At 39.5% G+C, this 14,729-nt stretch overlaps 1 protein-coding gene across 1 annotated transcript in view; it reads right to left on the bottom strand.

Moving 5' to 3' along the window:
- Positions 1 to 14,729, bottom strand: part of TTC4 (tetratricopeptide repeat domain 4) — a gene marked incomplete at its 3' end in the record, with an annotated part of 40,130 nt that overhangs the window by 7,103 nt on the left and 18,298 nt on the right. The window contains exons 6-8 of the mRNA XM_079728424.1: positions 8,712 to 8,798; positions 6,780 to 7,000; positions 6,124 to 6,205 (exon numbers count right to left, since the gene is read on the bottom strand). Of these exons, the coding sequence (XP_079584550.1) occupies positions 6,124 to 6,205; positions 6,780 to 7,000; positions 8,712 to 8,798 (390 nt within the window). The remainder of the gene's footprint in view (positions 1 to 6,123; positions 6,206 to 6,779; positions 7,001 to 8,711; positions 8,799 to 14,729) is intronic.

The following is a 14,729-nucleotide window of genomic DNA, read 5'->3' as shown; positions in this document are numbered from 1 at the left end:
CAAAAACATAAAACAGATTCACAAAAATCAAAAATAAAGGAATTCAAGCATACTACAACAAAATCATCAAACCACAAAAGGAAAGACAAAAAGAAGAAACAATCAAAGAACTACAAAAACGACTGGAAAACAAGGTTTAAAATGGTAATAAGTACATACCTAGCATTAATTACTTTAAATGTCAATGGACTAAATGCTCTAATCAAAAGACATAGAGTGGCAGATTGGATTAAAAAAAGCAAGAACCAGGGACTTCCCTGGCAGCACAGTGGTTAAGAATCTGCCTGCCAATACAGGGGACACAGGTTCGATCCCTGGTCCGGGAAGATTCCACGTGCTGCGGAACAACTAAGCCCACGTGTCACAACTACTGAGCCTGTGCTCTAGAGCCCACAAGCCACAACTACTGAGCCCACGAGTCACAACTACTGAGCCTGTGCTCTAGAGCCCACAAGCCACAACTACTGAGCCCACGTGCCAAAACTACTGAAGCCCGCATGCCATAACTACTGTAGCCCACACACCTAGAGCCCATGGCACAACAAGAGAAGCCACTGCAGTGAGAAGCCCACACACCACAACGAAGAGTAGGCCCCGCTTACCACAACTAGAGAAAGCCCACACGCAGCAGCGAAAACCCAATGCAGCCAAAACTAAATAAATTAAAAAAAAAAAAAAAAAGAACCAGGACTGCCCTGGTAGTCCAATGGTAAAGAATCTGCCTTACAATGCAGGGGACATGGGTTCGATCCCTGGTCAGGGAACTAAGATCCCACATGCCATGGGGCAACTCAGCCCATGTGCCACAACTACTGAGCTCATGCGCCTCAACTAGAGAGCCCGCGTGCCACAAACTACAGAGCCCACACGCTCTGGAACCCACACACCACAACTACAGAGCCCACGTGCCCTGGAGCCTGTGTGCTGCAACTAGAGAAGAGAAAACCTGCACGCCACAATGAGAGAGAAGCCCGTGCACCATAACAAAAGATCCTGCATGCTTCAACGAAGATCCCGTGTGCCACAACTAAGACCTGATGCAGCCAAAAATAAATTAAATAAATAAAAAATAAATAAGTCTTTAAAAAAAGAAAAACAAGAACCTACAATATGCTGCCTACAAGAGACTCACTTCAGGGCTAAAGACACACACAGACTGAAAGTGAGGGGATGGAAAAAGATATTTCATGCAAACAGGAATGACAAGAAAGCGGGGGTAGCAATATTCATATCAGACAAAATAGACTTTAAAACAAAGGCCATAAGGAAAGACAAAGGACATTACAGAATGATAAAGGCATCAATACAAGAAGAGATATGCACCCAATATAGGAGCACCTAAATACGTAAAACAAATACTAACAGACATAAAGGGAGAAAGTGACAGTAATACAATAAAAGTAGGAGACTTTAACACCCCACTGACAACAATGGACAGATCATCCAGAAAGAAAATCAATAAGGCAACAGACGTCCTAAATGACACAACAGACCAACTGGACTTAATTGATATCTACAGGACACTATATCCAAACAAACAAACCCAAAAACCCCCACATTCTTTTCAAGTGCACACAGAATATTCTCTAGGATAGACCACATACTAGGGTCACAAAACGAGAAAAATGGGAAAAGGATGAACACATGGAGACTAAACAACAAGCTACTAAAAAACCAATGGGTCATCAATGAAATCAAAGAAATCAGAAATACCTTGAGACAAACAACAATGAAAACACAATCTTACAAAATCTATGGGATAAAGCAAATACAGTTCTAAGAGGGAAGTTCATAACAACACAGGCCTTACTCAAGAAACAAGAAAAACGTCAAATAAACAACATAACCTACCACCTAAAAGAATTAGAAAAAGTAGAATAAACAAAACCCGAAGTCAGCAGAAAGAAAGAATAAAGATCAGAGATGAAGAAAATAAAAGAGATTAAAAAAACAATAGAAAAGATCAATAAAAGCAAGAGCCAGCTTTTGAAAAGATAAACAAAATCAGCATACTTCTAGCCAGGCTCAACAGGAAAAGAAAGGACCCAGTTAAACAAAATGAGAAATGAAAGAGGAGGAATAACAACTGATACCACAGAAATACAAAAAATCGTAAGAGTTTACTATGAACAGTTATATGCCAACAAATCGGACAACCTAGATGAAATGAACAAGTTCCTAGGAACATACAGGCTGCCAAAACTGAGTCAAGAAGAAACAGGTAATTTGAACAGACCAATCACTAGAAATGAAATAGAATGTTAATTTAAAAATCTCCCTGCAAACACAAGTCTAGGACCAGACAGCTTCATTAGCAAATTCTACCAAACAAACAAAGAACTTACACCTATCCTTCTCAAACTATTTCAAAAACTTGAAGAGGACGGAAAACTCCCAAATTCATTCTATGAAGCCACCATCACCATGGTACCAAAACCAGACAAAGACACTACAAGAAATTACAGTCCAGTATCTTTGATGAATACAGATGCAAAAATCCTCTACAAAATATTAGCAAACCAAATCCAACAACACATAAAAAGGATCATACACCATGATCAAGTTGGATTCATTCCAGGGCCACAAGGATGGTTCAACATATGGAAATCAATGTGATACACCACATTAACAAAAGGAAGACAAAAACCATGTGATCATCTCAATAGACACCAGAAAAGCATTTAACAAAATTCAACATCCATTCATGATAATCCCTCTATACCTACTCACCAAAGTATAGAGGGAACATATCTCAACATGATAAAAGCCATTTATGACAAACTCACAGCCAGTGTAATACTCAATGGTGAAAAGCTCAAAGCCTTCCCACTAAATTTTGGAATAAGACAAGGATGCCCACTCTCATCACTTCTATTCAACGTAGTATTGGAAGTCTTAGCCACAGTAATCAGATAAGAAAAAGAAATAAAAGGTATCCAAATTGGAAGGGAAGAGGTAAAACTGTCACTACTTGCAAATGACATGATACTCTATATAGAGAACCCTAAAGTCTCCACACAGAAACTATTAGAATTAATACATGAATTCAGCAACATAGCAGGATACAAGATTAATATACAAAAATCTGTTGCATTTCTTTACACTAACAAAGAAATGTAAGTTTAAAAAAATCCCATTTAAAAATCACATCAAAAAATAAAATAAAATACCTAGGAATAAACATAAGCAAGGAGGTGAAAGACCAATGTGCTGAAAACTATAAAACACTGATAAAGGAAACTGAAGATTCAAAGAAATGGAAATATATTCCATGCTCTTGGATTGAAAGAATATTGTTAAAATGTCCATGCTACCAAAAGCAATCTACTCACTTAATGCAATCCCTATCAAAATACCCATGACTGGGACTTCCCTGGTGGCTCAGTGGTTAAGACTCTGTGCTCTCAATGCAGGGAGCCCACATTCAAACCCTGGTCAGGGAACTAGATCCCACATGCATACTGCAACTAAGAGTTCGCATGCCACAACTAAGAAGCCCGCAAGCCACAACTACGGAGCCGGTGAGCCACAACTAAGGAGCCCGCCTGCTGCAACTAAGACCTGGTGCAACCAAATATATATATATATATATAGAGAGAGAGAGAGAGTGCTAAAAAAAAGTACCCATGACATTTTTCACAGAACCAGAACAAATAATCCTAAAATTTATATGGAATCACAAAAGACTAAGAATTGCCAAAACAATTCTGAGGAAAAAGAAGAAAGCTGGAGGAGTAACCCTTCCAGATTTCAGTCTATGCCACAGAGCTACAGTAATCAAAACAGCATGCTGGACTTCCCTGGTGGTGCAGTGGTTAAGAATCTGCCTGCTTGGACTTCACTGGTGGTGCAGAGGTTAAGAATCCACCTGCCAATGCAAGGGACACGGGTTCGAGCCCTGGTCCAGGAAGATCCCACATGCCACGGAGCAACTAAGCCCATGTGCCACAACTACTGAGCCTGCGTGCCACAACTACTGAGCCTGCGTGCCACAACTACTGAAGCCTGCATGCCTAGAGCCTGATCTTTGCAACAAGAGAAGCCACTGCAATGAGAAGCCCATGCACTGCAATAAAGAGTAGCCTCACTCGCCACAACTAGAGAAACCCCACGTGTAGCAACAAAGACCCAACACAGCCAAAAATAAATAAATAAATAAAAATTTTAATTAAAAGAATCTGCCTGCCAATGCAGGGGACAAGGCTCCAAGCCCTGGTCCAGGAAGATCCCACATGCCACAAAGCAACTAAGCCCATGCACCACAGCTACTGAGCCTGCGCTCTAGAGCCTGTGAGCCACAACTACTAAGCCCGTGTGCCACAACTACTGAAGGCTGTGCACCTAGAGCCCATGCTCCGCAACAAGAGAAGCCACTGCAACGAGAAGCCCACGCACCGCAAAGAAGAGTAGCCCCCACTCAACACAACTAGAGAAAAGCCTGTGCACAGCAATGAAGACCCAACACAGCCAAAAATAAACAAAACAAAACAAAACAAAACAAAAAACAGCATTGTACTGGCACAAAAACAGACATAGAGCTTAATGGAACAGCATAGAGAGTCCTGAAATAAACCCACACACCTACAGTCAATTAATCTATGACAAAGGATGCAAGAATATACAATGGAGAAGACAGTTTCTTCAGCAAATAGTGTTGAGGAAAGCTGGACAGCTACATGTAAATCAATGAAATTAGAACATTCCTTCACATTATATACAAAAATAAACCCCAAATGGTTTTCAGATCTAAATATAAAACATGACACCATAAAACTCCTAGAAGAGAACACAGGCAAAACATTATCTGACACAAATCGTAGCAATATTTTCTTAAGTCTCCCAAGGCCAAAATATAAAACCAAAAATAAACAAATGGGACCTAATCAAACTTAAAAGCTTTTTCACAGCAAAGGAAACCATCAACAAAATGAAAAAACAACCTATAGAATGGGAGAAAATATTTGCAAATGATGCAACTGACAAGGGGTTAATATCCAAAATATACAAACAGCTCATACAACTCAATATCAAACCCAATCAAAAACAGGCAGAAGACCCAAATGGACATTTTTCCAAAGAAGACATACAGATGGCCAACAGGGGCATGAAAAGATGCTCAACATCGTTAAGTATTAAAGAAATGCAAATCAAAAACCACAATGAGGTATCACCACACTTAATAAATTAGGAGCATGGGATTAACAGATACAAACTACTATACATAAAATAGATAAGCAACAAAGATTTACTGTACGGCACAGGGAACTATATTCAATATCTTATAATAACCTATAATGGAAAATAATCTGGAAAAATATAATTGAATCACTGCTGTACACCTGAAACTAACACAATACTGTAAATCAACTATACTTCAATTAAAAGAAAATTTTTTTTAATTAGTAGTGTGTGCCAAAAAAAAAAAAACATTACTGGGGGAAAATTTGTGAAAACTGATGGAGTCTGAGGATTAGCTGGTAAGAGTGTATTAAAGATAATTTCCTGATTTTTATGACTGACTGGAATCATGAAAGAAAATGTCCTTTTTGCAGGAAATAGACACTTAAGAATTCAGGAGTGATGGGGCATCAGTTGACATCTTACTCTCAAATAGTTAGAAGATAAATTCTTTGTCCTGTAAAGTTGTGATTATTTTTTTTTTAAGTTGCAACAATGGAATGTTATTCAGCCTTAAAAAAGAATAAGATTCTGACCCATGCTACAACATGATGAATCTTAAAGACATTACACCAAGTGAAATAAGCCAGATACAAAAGGACAAATACTGTATGATTCCACTTATATGAGAGATAAATTCAGAGACAGAAAGTAGCAGGGTAGATGCTATGGGCTGAGGGGAAGGGAAAATAGGGAGTTATCGATTAATGGGCATGGAGTTTCAGTTTAGCATGATGAAAATGGAGACATGGTGGTGATGGTTGTACAACAATGTGAATGTACTTAACACTACTGAACTGTGCACTTAAAATGGTTAAAATGGTAAATTTTATGTTTTGTATATTTTACCACAATTTTTTTTTAAAAAGGCAGTGAAACCTCACTGCACTCCCTGTTCCTCCCCACCCCAATTCCCATAGAGGAACAAAATAAAACTTCTCTTACCTCTAAATTATCAGGGCAGTATTTTTGCTCTAAATCCCAAGAGGGCGTTTCACCAAACATCACCATTAGATGATCAATAAACCTAAGGAGATATAACATGTACTTTCTGGGTATCAATAACTCATGATCTGTTTTCCTACATCCCATGCCCTGGACACCAATTCACAGAGATATCAAGAATGTATAAATCATGAAATGCAGGCTTAATCCATTTTGACAGCAGTGCCCAAAATGTGTGTATCACTTGTCCTATTATGACATAGTAATTCTCTTTAAACTCACTCAGGATTAACAACATTCTTATATTCAGCCACATTCTAAGCATTAACCCTATGAAATCACATGTTAAAACGCCAGATATATGTTTTCTTATAAATATACCCTTCAGTTCTATGCAGGTACTACCTCCAGTGATTTAATCTCTCATGAGACAAGTACCAGCGCTTGACAAACACTGTACTGTGGTCTGTCACTGCAAAGCTACTTAGTAAAAGGAGAAATCAGCTATGGAATAGAGAGGTTATACCAACCAGACTGTGTAAAACCCTCTAAAACTATTCTCTTTCCTCCTCAACCAAAAATCCACCTGTCCATCCTGCGGAGACAGCAGGGAAGAGCATGCAAGCATAGCAGAGGGCTCCTGGGGAAGGAAGTACCTGGAGTCCTCGTGAAAGGCAGAGATGAAGTCTGACTGGGCATACTCTGGGTACAGAAGGAGCACAGGCCAGCTCAGGCTTCCCCCATCATCTACACTCAGCCTGGCTCCGTAGAGGTTCTCAGAAGTGAGCCTGTTCAGGATGAGCTCACCGAGACCTTCTGAGGCTGAATCTTCTTCATCCTCTCCAACAGCTTCAGACACTAGCTTGATGTTCCTAGCCTGGGTTAAAAAAAGAAAACACACACCTTATGTGTGGAAGGATGCAAACTCATTTCACTAAAACAAGGAAACCATAACACTACGAGCTCCCTGAGAGCCAGCTCTACACATGATTCGTCTTCATTATCCCTGAGGCTTGTTTAACTCACCTTTACTGGGCATCTACCACATGCTAGACTCTGTCACAGACATGAGCTAGACATGGTAATAAGTACAACACAAGCTAAGAAGTAAAGCTGTGGAACTGTAGACCGTAAATAATTAATTCAGCCTGGGGGCTGGAGGGCACTGGGAGATGCTAGGCCTTGAACAATGACTTTGAAAAGCAGAAAAGTTGGGGGGCAGGGGAGTGGGAAGGGCATTCTACCCCAAGTAACAGCCAAGGAACAGCATGTGCAAAGGTACAGAAAAGATGCAGAGAGAGGCATGTACGAACATGGCAAACGTTTCCATTTAGCTAGGACATGGGATAATAAAAATAATGCACACACTGACTTAATCTTGATTGTCTCATAGAAATAAGGATAAATCAAAGGTCTGAATAGTAGAGTCACCTCTTACGTATGTTGTGTGGAAGCTCCTAAGGCTAGCACACAAGGGGAAAATGACATGTAATCAAAATTATTACCTTGATGGTATCTCCTAAATCAGGGGTTGGCAAACTTTCCCTTAAAGGATCAGATAAGAAATATTTTAGGTTTTGCGGGCCAAATGGTCTCTGTTGATATTACTCAACCCTGCCACTGTAGTGTGAAAACAGCCATTGGTAAGACATACACAAACAGGCAGGGCTGTAAGCCACTGGCTGCAGCTTGCTGACCCCTGCTTTAAACCACTAAAATGTAGTATATACAGGTTTGTGTATATTACTCTTGAGATTAATTCTTAAGTACACTGAAGTTTGAGATGCACAGTTAAAGGAGAGAACCAAAATAAGGCCTGTATGCAAATGTCTGGGCATTCCAATATTCTACATTTTAGAAAATGACCAAATCCCTCTGGAGTATTCCCTTCTGTTTAATCTGTTAACGTGTTAACAGATTCCTTGTTGTGCGGAGGGACTAGTGGAGTGCATCTTAGAACCATGATGTTCTCAAAGTCAACAAGTAATTTAAATAGGCACATAATTTAACTCGGCAAAGAATGAAACCAAGAACCTACCCCACAATCTCATAGCCAGTATTACCTCTCCTGAGTAGCCAAGGCTCAAAGTGACTTGTGAAAGCAAGATTTGGCTCAGACTACATTCATTTAAAATGCAGTAAAGAGAGACAGAATTTTGTGTTGTTATAGTTAGAAGAGCTACATCCTAAAAATTCACTTTCTCAGGATGCAGTATAACACAGGGGCTGAGAGCAAGGACCTGGCTCTGACACATATTAGCTGTGTGAGGTTTCTTCATCTCCCTGAGACTATGTGCTCATCTAGCAAAAACAGGAGCAAGAAGACCTACCCCAGAAGGCTACTGTGAAGATTAGATAATGCTTAACCGAAAGCTACTAAATTCAGTATATGTTACCTGAAACCAACACATGCATGCAAGTGAGAGAGCTGACGGAACTCAGAAGGTCTGATTTGTCACACTGCTTCACCAAAAGCAGAAAGAAAATGTACAACTCATTCAGGTAAAGCATTCCCAGAAAGGTTCCCAATAGGCTTCAGGATTAGTGGATTTCACAAGACCAGAAGGGCCTAAAGTTTGAGAACTCACCATGATAGCCTGGAGTAAAGCCTCATTCTGATCCTGCTCCTTCTTTTCTTTCAACTTTGCTTTCCTTATATCCCTCTGTTCAGTTCGCTGAAAATGAAATTCAGATGCATCAGCTCCAGAGAACTTGCCTCCGCTTGTTACCCCAGCCTGATCCTAAATAGCTATCTCTGGTCTCTATTCAACCCAGGCTCCTGTATATGAAGGGATACCAGTGGCTGGATTCAGTTCAATAAACATTTAAGCAGCACATATCTGGGTGCCAGGACCAGTGGCAGCAAAAATGTTAAAATCTACCCAAGGAGCTCATAGTCCACTGAGGGGGACAGACATGTAAAAAGGTCTACGTGTTAGCCTGGTAGTATGAACTGAGTGCTATGAAACACAGAGAAGGGAGTGACTGATTCTGCCCCATCGAGAAGGTGGGTTTAGACAGAAACCAGATGAAAGAGAGAGGGCATTCTTGGTAGAGGGACTGACATCAGGGCCAATGGGGCATTTAAACTTCTCTGTTATGGCTGGGGTTTAGGAAAACACACTGGAAAAACGCAGGCCAAGAACTTATCAGAGCCTCTGCCTTTTGCACAATTACAGTCCATGAGAGAAAAATACCACCAGTCTACTTCATCTGGCAGAAATATAATTTAGATTTCCTTCTCCTGCTAATCTACCCAAAGCCAGGTGATCGTACTCCTACCTACCCTCAGGATTGTGATTAGTAGGGGCCAACTTTTTCTGTAAACGGCCAGACAGTAAATATTTTAGGCTTTGAAGACCATGTATGGTCTCTGTGAAATATTACCTGGCTTTGTTTGTTGCTTTGTTTGTTGTTTATAACCCTCTAAAAATATGAAAAACATTCTTGGTTCATAGAACGTACAAAAACAGAACAAAGGCTGGATTTGGCCTGTGGGTCAGTTTGCTGAGCCCTGCTCTAAAATATAGCACCAACCATCCCTTATCCTCCCCACAAGAGCTCCACAAGGGCTAACACAGATCTTTTTCTTATGAACAAAGTCTACCCTTTCAGGAGACAACGGCTGATAATTCTTGGCCATCCTTCTCCAAGCCAGTCTGCCAAGAGCTGCAAAAATCCTTTCTGCTGTTAGGAAGTTTGATTATTCTACCAAGAGTAATCAAACCCATGGATACCACTAGAACTATGTCCAATTCTGCCTTCACAGTTGAGCTACACCGGACCACAGTGTCTGGTCCACATTAGAGAATGATTAAGATGGATGATTAAGGATGACTTGTATTCTGTCCCATGTTGTTTTTCCTCTGACTTACAGATGCAAGTGGGAGGATGTGATTTCCCTGCTGTCTCACCTGAAGTTTGGGGTCTTGCAGCCCGCCTAAAGCCCACATAACCCCTAGGTCAGAGGAGTCCTGAACTATGAAGTTTGCTGCCCCTATATGTAAAAAAAGTCAACTCTGTTGAGAATTTAAGTGTATAGTTAGATGAGTTTTGACAAATGTATACCCTGAGTACCCAACACGCCAATCAAGATAGAGAACATTCTAGAAAGTTCCCTCATACCTCTTTGCAGTCCATCACCCTCCCATCCCATCACTGATAGGTTTGTTTCTTTTCATTACCAAGTCATATTCCATTGTTTGAATACACCACACTTTGCTTATCTATTCTGTTGATGGACACAAGGGCTGTTTCTGGATTATTATGAATAAAATTGGCTACCAACATTCTTATACAAGTCTTGTTATGAACATGTTTTCATTTCTCTTAGCTAAATACCTAGGAGTAAAATTGCTGAGTCATAGGATAGGTATGTAAAACTGACAAACTGATTTCCAAAGTGGTTTATATCCCACTGACAATTTATGAGAGTTCCAACTCCTTCACATCTCTGCCAATATTAGGTATTGTCAGTCTTGTGAACTGGGATTGCACTTTTTTTAAAAAAAATATTTATTTATTTATTTATTTATTTTTGGCTGTGTTAGGTCTTCGTTTCTGTGCGAGGGCTTTCTCTAGTTGTGGTGAGCAGGGGCCACTCTTCATTGCGGTGCACGGGCCTCTCACTGTCACGGCCTCTCTTGTTGCAGAGCACAAACTCCAGACGCACAGGCTCAGTAGTTGTGGCTCACGGGCCTAGTTGTTCCGTGGCATGTGGGATCTTCCCAGACCAGGGCTCGAACCCGTGTTCCCTGCATTGGCAGGCAGATTCTCAACCACTGCACCACCAGGGAAGCCCAGCACTGATGTTTAAGTTGCATTCTCCCCCCACGTGACTAATGATACTATGTATATTTTTATGTGCTACTGTAAATCTTTTGAGAAGTGTCTGTTTCTTTTGCAAAATTAAAAAAAATTTCATATTGAATAAATTTCTTTATGTATTCTGGATACAAATCCTTTGTTAGATATACAGTTGACCCTTGAACAACACCAGGGTTAATCCATGTATAACTCATAGTCGGCCCTCTGTATCCTCTATTTTTCCACATCCTCAGGTTCAACCAACCATGAACCACCCACGTAGTTCTGTGGTATTTACTATTGAAAAATATCCGCATATAAGTGGACGTGCGCAATTCAAACTCCTGTGGTTCAAGGATCAACTGTATGTAATACAAATATTTTCTCCCATTCCATGGCTTGCCTTTTAATCTTCTTATTGATGTCTTTTATAGACTAGAAAATTTTCAGTTTTGACCAAGTCCAATTTATCAATAATTTTTTATTTCATGGTTAGTATATATTTAAAAAAATTTTTTTAAATTGAGGTGAAATTCACATGACATAGAATTAACCATTCTGAAGTTTACAATTCAGTGGCATTTAGTACATTCACTTTATTGTGCAATCACCACCTCTATCTAGTTCCAAGACTTTTCAACACCCTAAAAAGAAATCTCAAGCCCATTAAGCAGTCACTCAACATTTCCCCCTTCCCCCAAACCCTGGCAACCACTAATGTGCTTTCTCTCTCTACAGATTTATGTATTTTGGATGTTTCATATACATGGAATCATACAATATGTGTTCTTTTGTATCTGCCTTCTTTCCCTCAGCATGGTATTTTTAAGGTTCGTCTACACTGTAGCATGTATCAGTACTTCATTCCTTTTTACAGTACTTTATTCCTTTTTTTCTACCATCTATCTACCATGATGGACATTTAGATTGTTTCTATGTTTTGGCCATTATGAATATTGTTGCTATGTACATTCATGTACAAGTATTTGTTTGAATATTTGGTTTCAATCCTTTTGGGTATATACCTAGGAGTGGAAGTGCTGGGTCATATGGCAATTTTATGGTTAATTTTTTTAGGAACTGTCAAACTGTTTTCCATAGTAGCTGTACCATTTTACATTCCCACCAGCAACTTATGAGGGTTTCAATTTCTCCACATCTTCATCATTTGTTATCTTCCTTTAAAAAAAAAAATTAGAGCTATCCTAGTGGGTATGAAATAGTATCTCACTGTGGTTTTGATTTACATTTCCTTAATGACTAATGATGTTGAGCATCTTTCATGTGTTTGTCAGTCATTTTTGTATTATATTGGAGTGACATCTATTCAGATCCTTTGCCCACTTAAATAATTGGGTTGTCTTTTTAATTATTGACATGTTAAGAGTCCGTTATATATTCTAGATAAAAGTCTCTTATAGATATGATATAAATATTATCTCCCATTCTGTGGGTTGCCTTTTCACTTTCTCAATGGTGTCTTTCGAAGAACAAAAGTTTTTAACCTTTGATGAAGTCCAGTTTACCTATTTGTCCTTTTGTTGCTTATGCGTTTTGTGTCATATCTAAGAACATTGCCTAACCCAAGGTCATGAAGATTTATGCTGATGTTTTCCTCTAAGAGTTTTACCGTTTTAGTTCTTTGCACCATTTCGAGGTAGTGTGTGTGTGTGTGTGTGTGTGTGTGTGTGTGTGTGTGTGTGTGTGTGTGTGTGTGTGTGTGTGTGTGTGTGTGTGTGTGTGTGTGTGTGTGTGTGTGTGTGTGTGTGTGTGTGTATATATGTATATGAGGTAGGGTCCAAGTTCATTCTTTTGCACGTGGATATCCAGTTGTCCCAGAATCATTTGTTGAAAAGACTATTCCTTCCCCATTAAACGGTCTAGGTACCCTTGTCGCAAATCATCTATATATAAATGTGAGGGGTTATTTCTGAGCTCTCAATTCTATTATATTGATCTATATGTCTATATTTACACCAGTACCACAATATCTTTATTACTATAGCTTTATAGTAAGATTTGAAATTGGGAATTTTGAGTTCTCTAACTTTATTTTTGTTTTTCAGGATTGTTTTAGCTATTCTGGGTCCCTTGAATTTCCATGTGAATATTACAATCAGCTTGTCAATATTCTTCAAATAAACTAATTGAAATTTTGAGGAAGATTACATTGAATTTGTACACCAATTTAGGGAGTACTGTCATCTTAACAATATTAAGATCTGATCCATAAGGGACTTCCCTGGTGGTCCAGTGGTTAAGAATCCGCCTTCCAATGCAGAGGATGTGGGTTTGATCCCTGGTCAGAGAACTAAGTTCCCACATGCCGTGGGGCAACTAAGCCCGTGTGCTGCAACTACTGAGCACACGGGCCACAACTAGAGAGAAGCCCATGCGCCACAAGGAGCCCATGCACCGCAGCAGAGGATCCCGCATGCTACAGTGATGATCCCAACAAAGATCCTGCGTGCTGCAACTAAGACCTAATGCAGCCAACAATAAAATAAGTAAATAAAAAATTTTTTAAAAAGATCTGATCCATGAATATGGGATGTCTTCCCATTTATTTAGGTTTAATTTCTTTCAACAATGTTTTGTATTTTCAAAGTATAAATTTTATGCTACTTTTGTTAAATTTATTCCTAAATATTTTATTCTTTTTGATGCTATTGTAAATGGAATTTTCTTAATTCCACATTTGGAATGTTCATTAAAAGTGTAGAGAATACAGCTGATCGGTGTATTCTGACATATCCTACCAGCTTGGTGGACTAATTTACTAGTTCCAGTAGTTTAGTGGATTCTTTAGAATTTTCTATATATAAGCTCATATCATTTACAAATAGAGTTTTACTTCTTCCTCTCCATCATTTTTGAAGGGTTAAGTTTGCTGGATACAGAATTCTTGGTTGACAGTCTTTTTCTTTCAGCACTTTTCATGTCATCCCACTGCCCTTTGGCTAACATGGTTTCTGATGAGAAATCAGCTATTAATTTTATGGAGGATCTCATATATGAAGAGTCACTTCTCTTTTGATGCTTTTAAGATTCTCTTCTTTGTCTTTGACTTTTAACAGTTTGATTATGATGTGTCTGGATATAGATTTCTTTAAGTATATCCTACTTGGTGTTTGTTAAGCTTCTTGGGAGAGTAGCTTACTATTTCCCATCAAATCTGGGAAGTTTTCGGCTGTTACTTCTTCAAATATTCTTTTACCCCTTTCTCTATCCTGGGACTCTCATTATGCCTATGATATGCTTGATGGCATCCCATAAGTCTCTCAGTCTCTCTTCATCTTTCTTTGTTCTTTTTTCTTTCTATTCCTCAGACTGAGTAATCACAATTGACCTATCTTCAAAGTTCTATTCTTGAACCCCTTAGTGAATTTCTCATTCCAGTTGTTAATTTTTCTTTAATGATATTCCCTATTTGGTGAGTGAGTGTTCCCATGTTTTTTGGGTTTTTTTTTTTTTTTGCGGTACATGGGCCTCTCACTGTCGTGGCCTCTCCCATTGCGGAGCACAGGCTCCGGACACGCAGGCTCAGCGGCCACGGCTCACGGGCCTAGCCGCTCCACGGCATGTGGGATCTTCCCGGACTGGGGCACGAACCTGTGTCCCCTGCATTGGCAGGCAGACTCTCAACCACTGCGCCACCAGGGAAGCCCCCCCCATGTATTTTTTGAAGTTCTTTAGACATTGTTTCCTTTCGTTTTGTGGACAAAGAATGTCTACTGCCATTTCAGTAAACAAAAGATGTTGTAGTCATAAAGCCATCAGCCACTGTAGCCACCCGAGAG

This window comes from Hyperoodon ampullatus (assembly GCF_949752795.1).
Source record: "Hyperoodon ampullatus genome assembly, chromosome: 2".
NCBI classification, from domain to species: domain Eukaryota; kingdom Metazoa; phylum Chordata; class Mammalia; order Artiodactyla; family Ziphiidae; genus Hyperoodon; species Hyperoodon ampullatus.
This window is presented reverse-complemented; position numbering and strand designations above follow the sequence as displayed.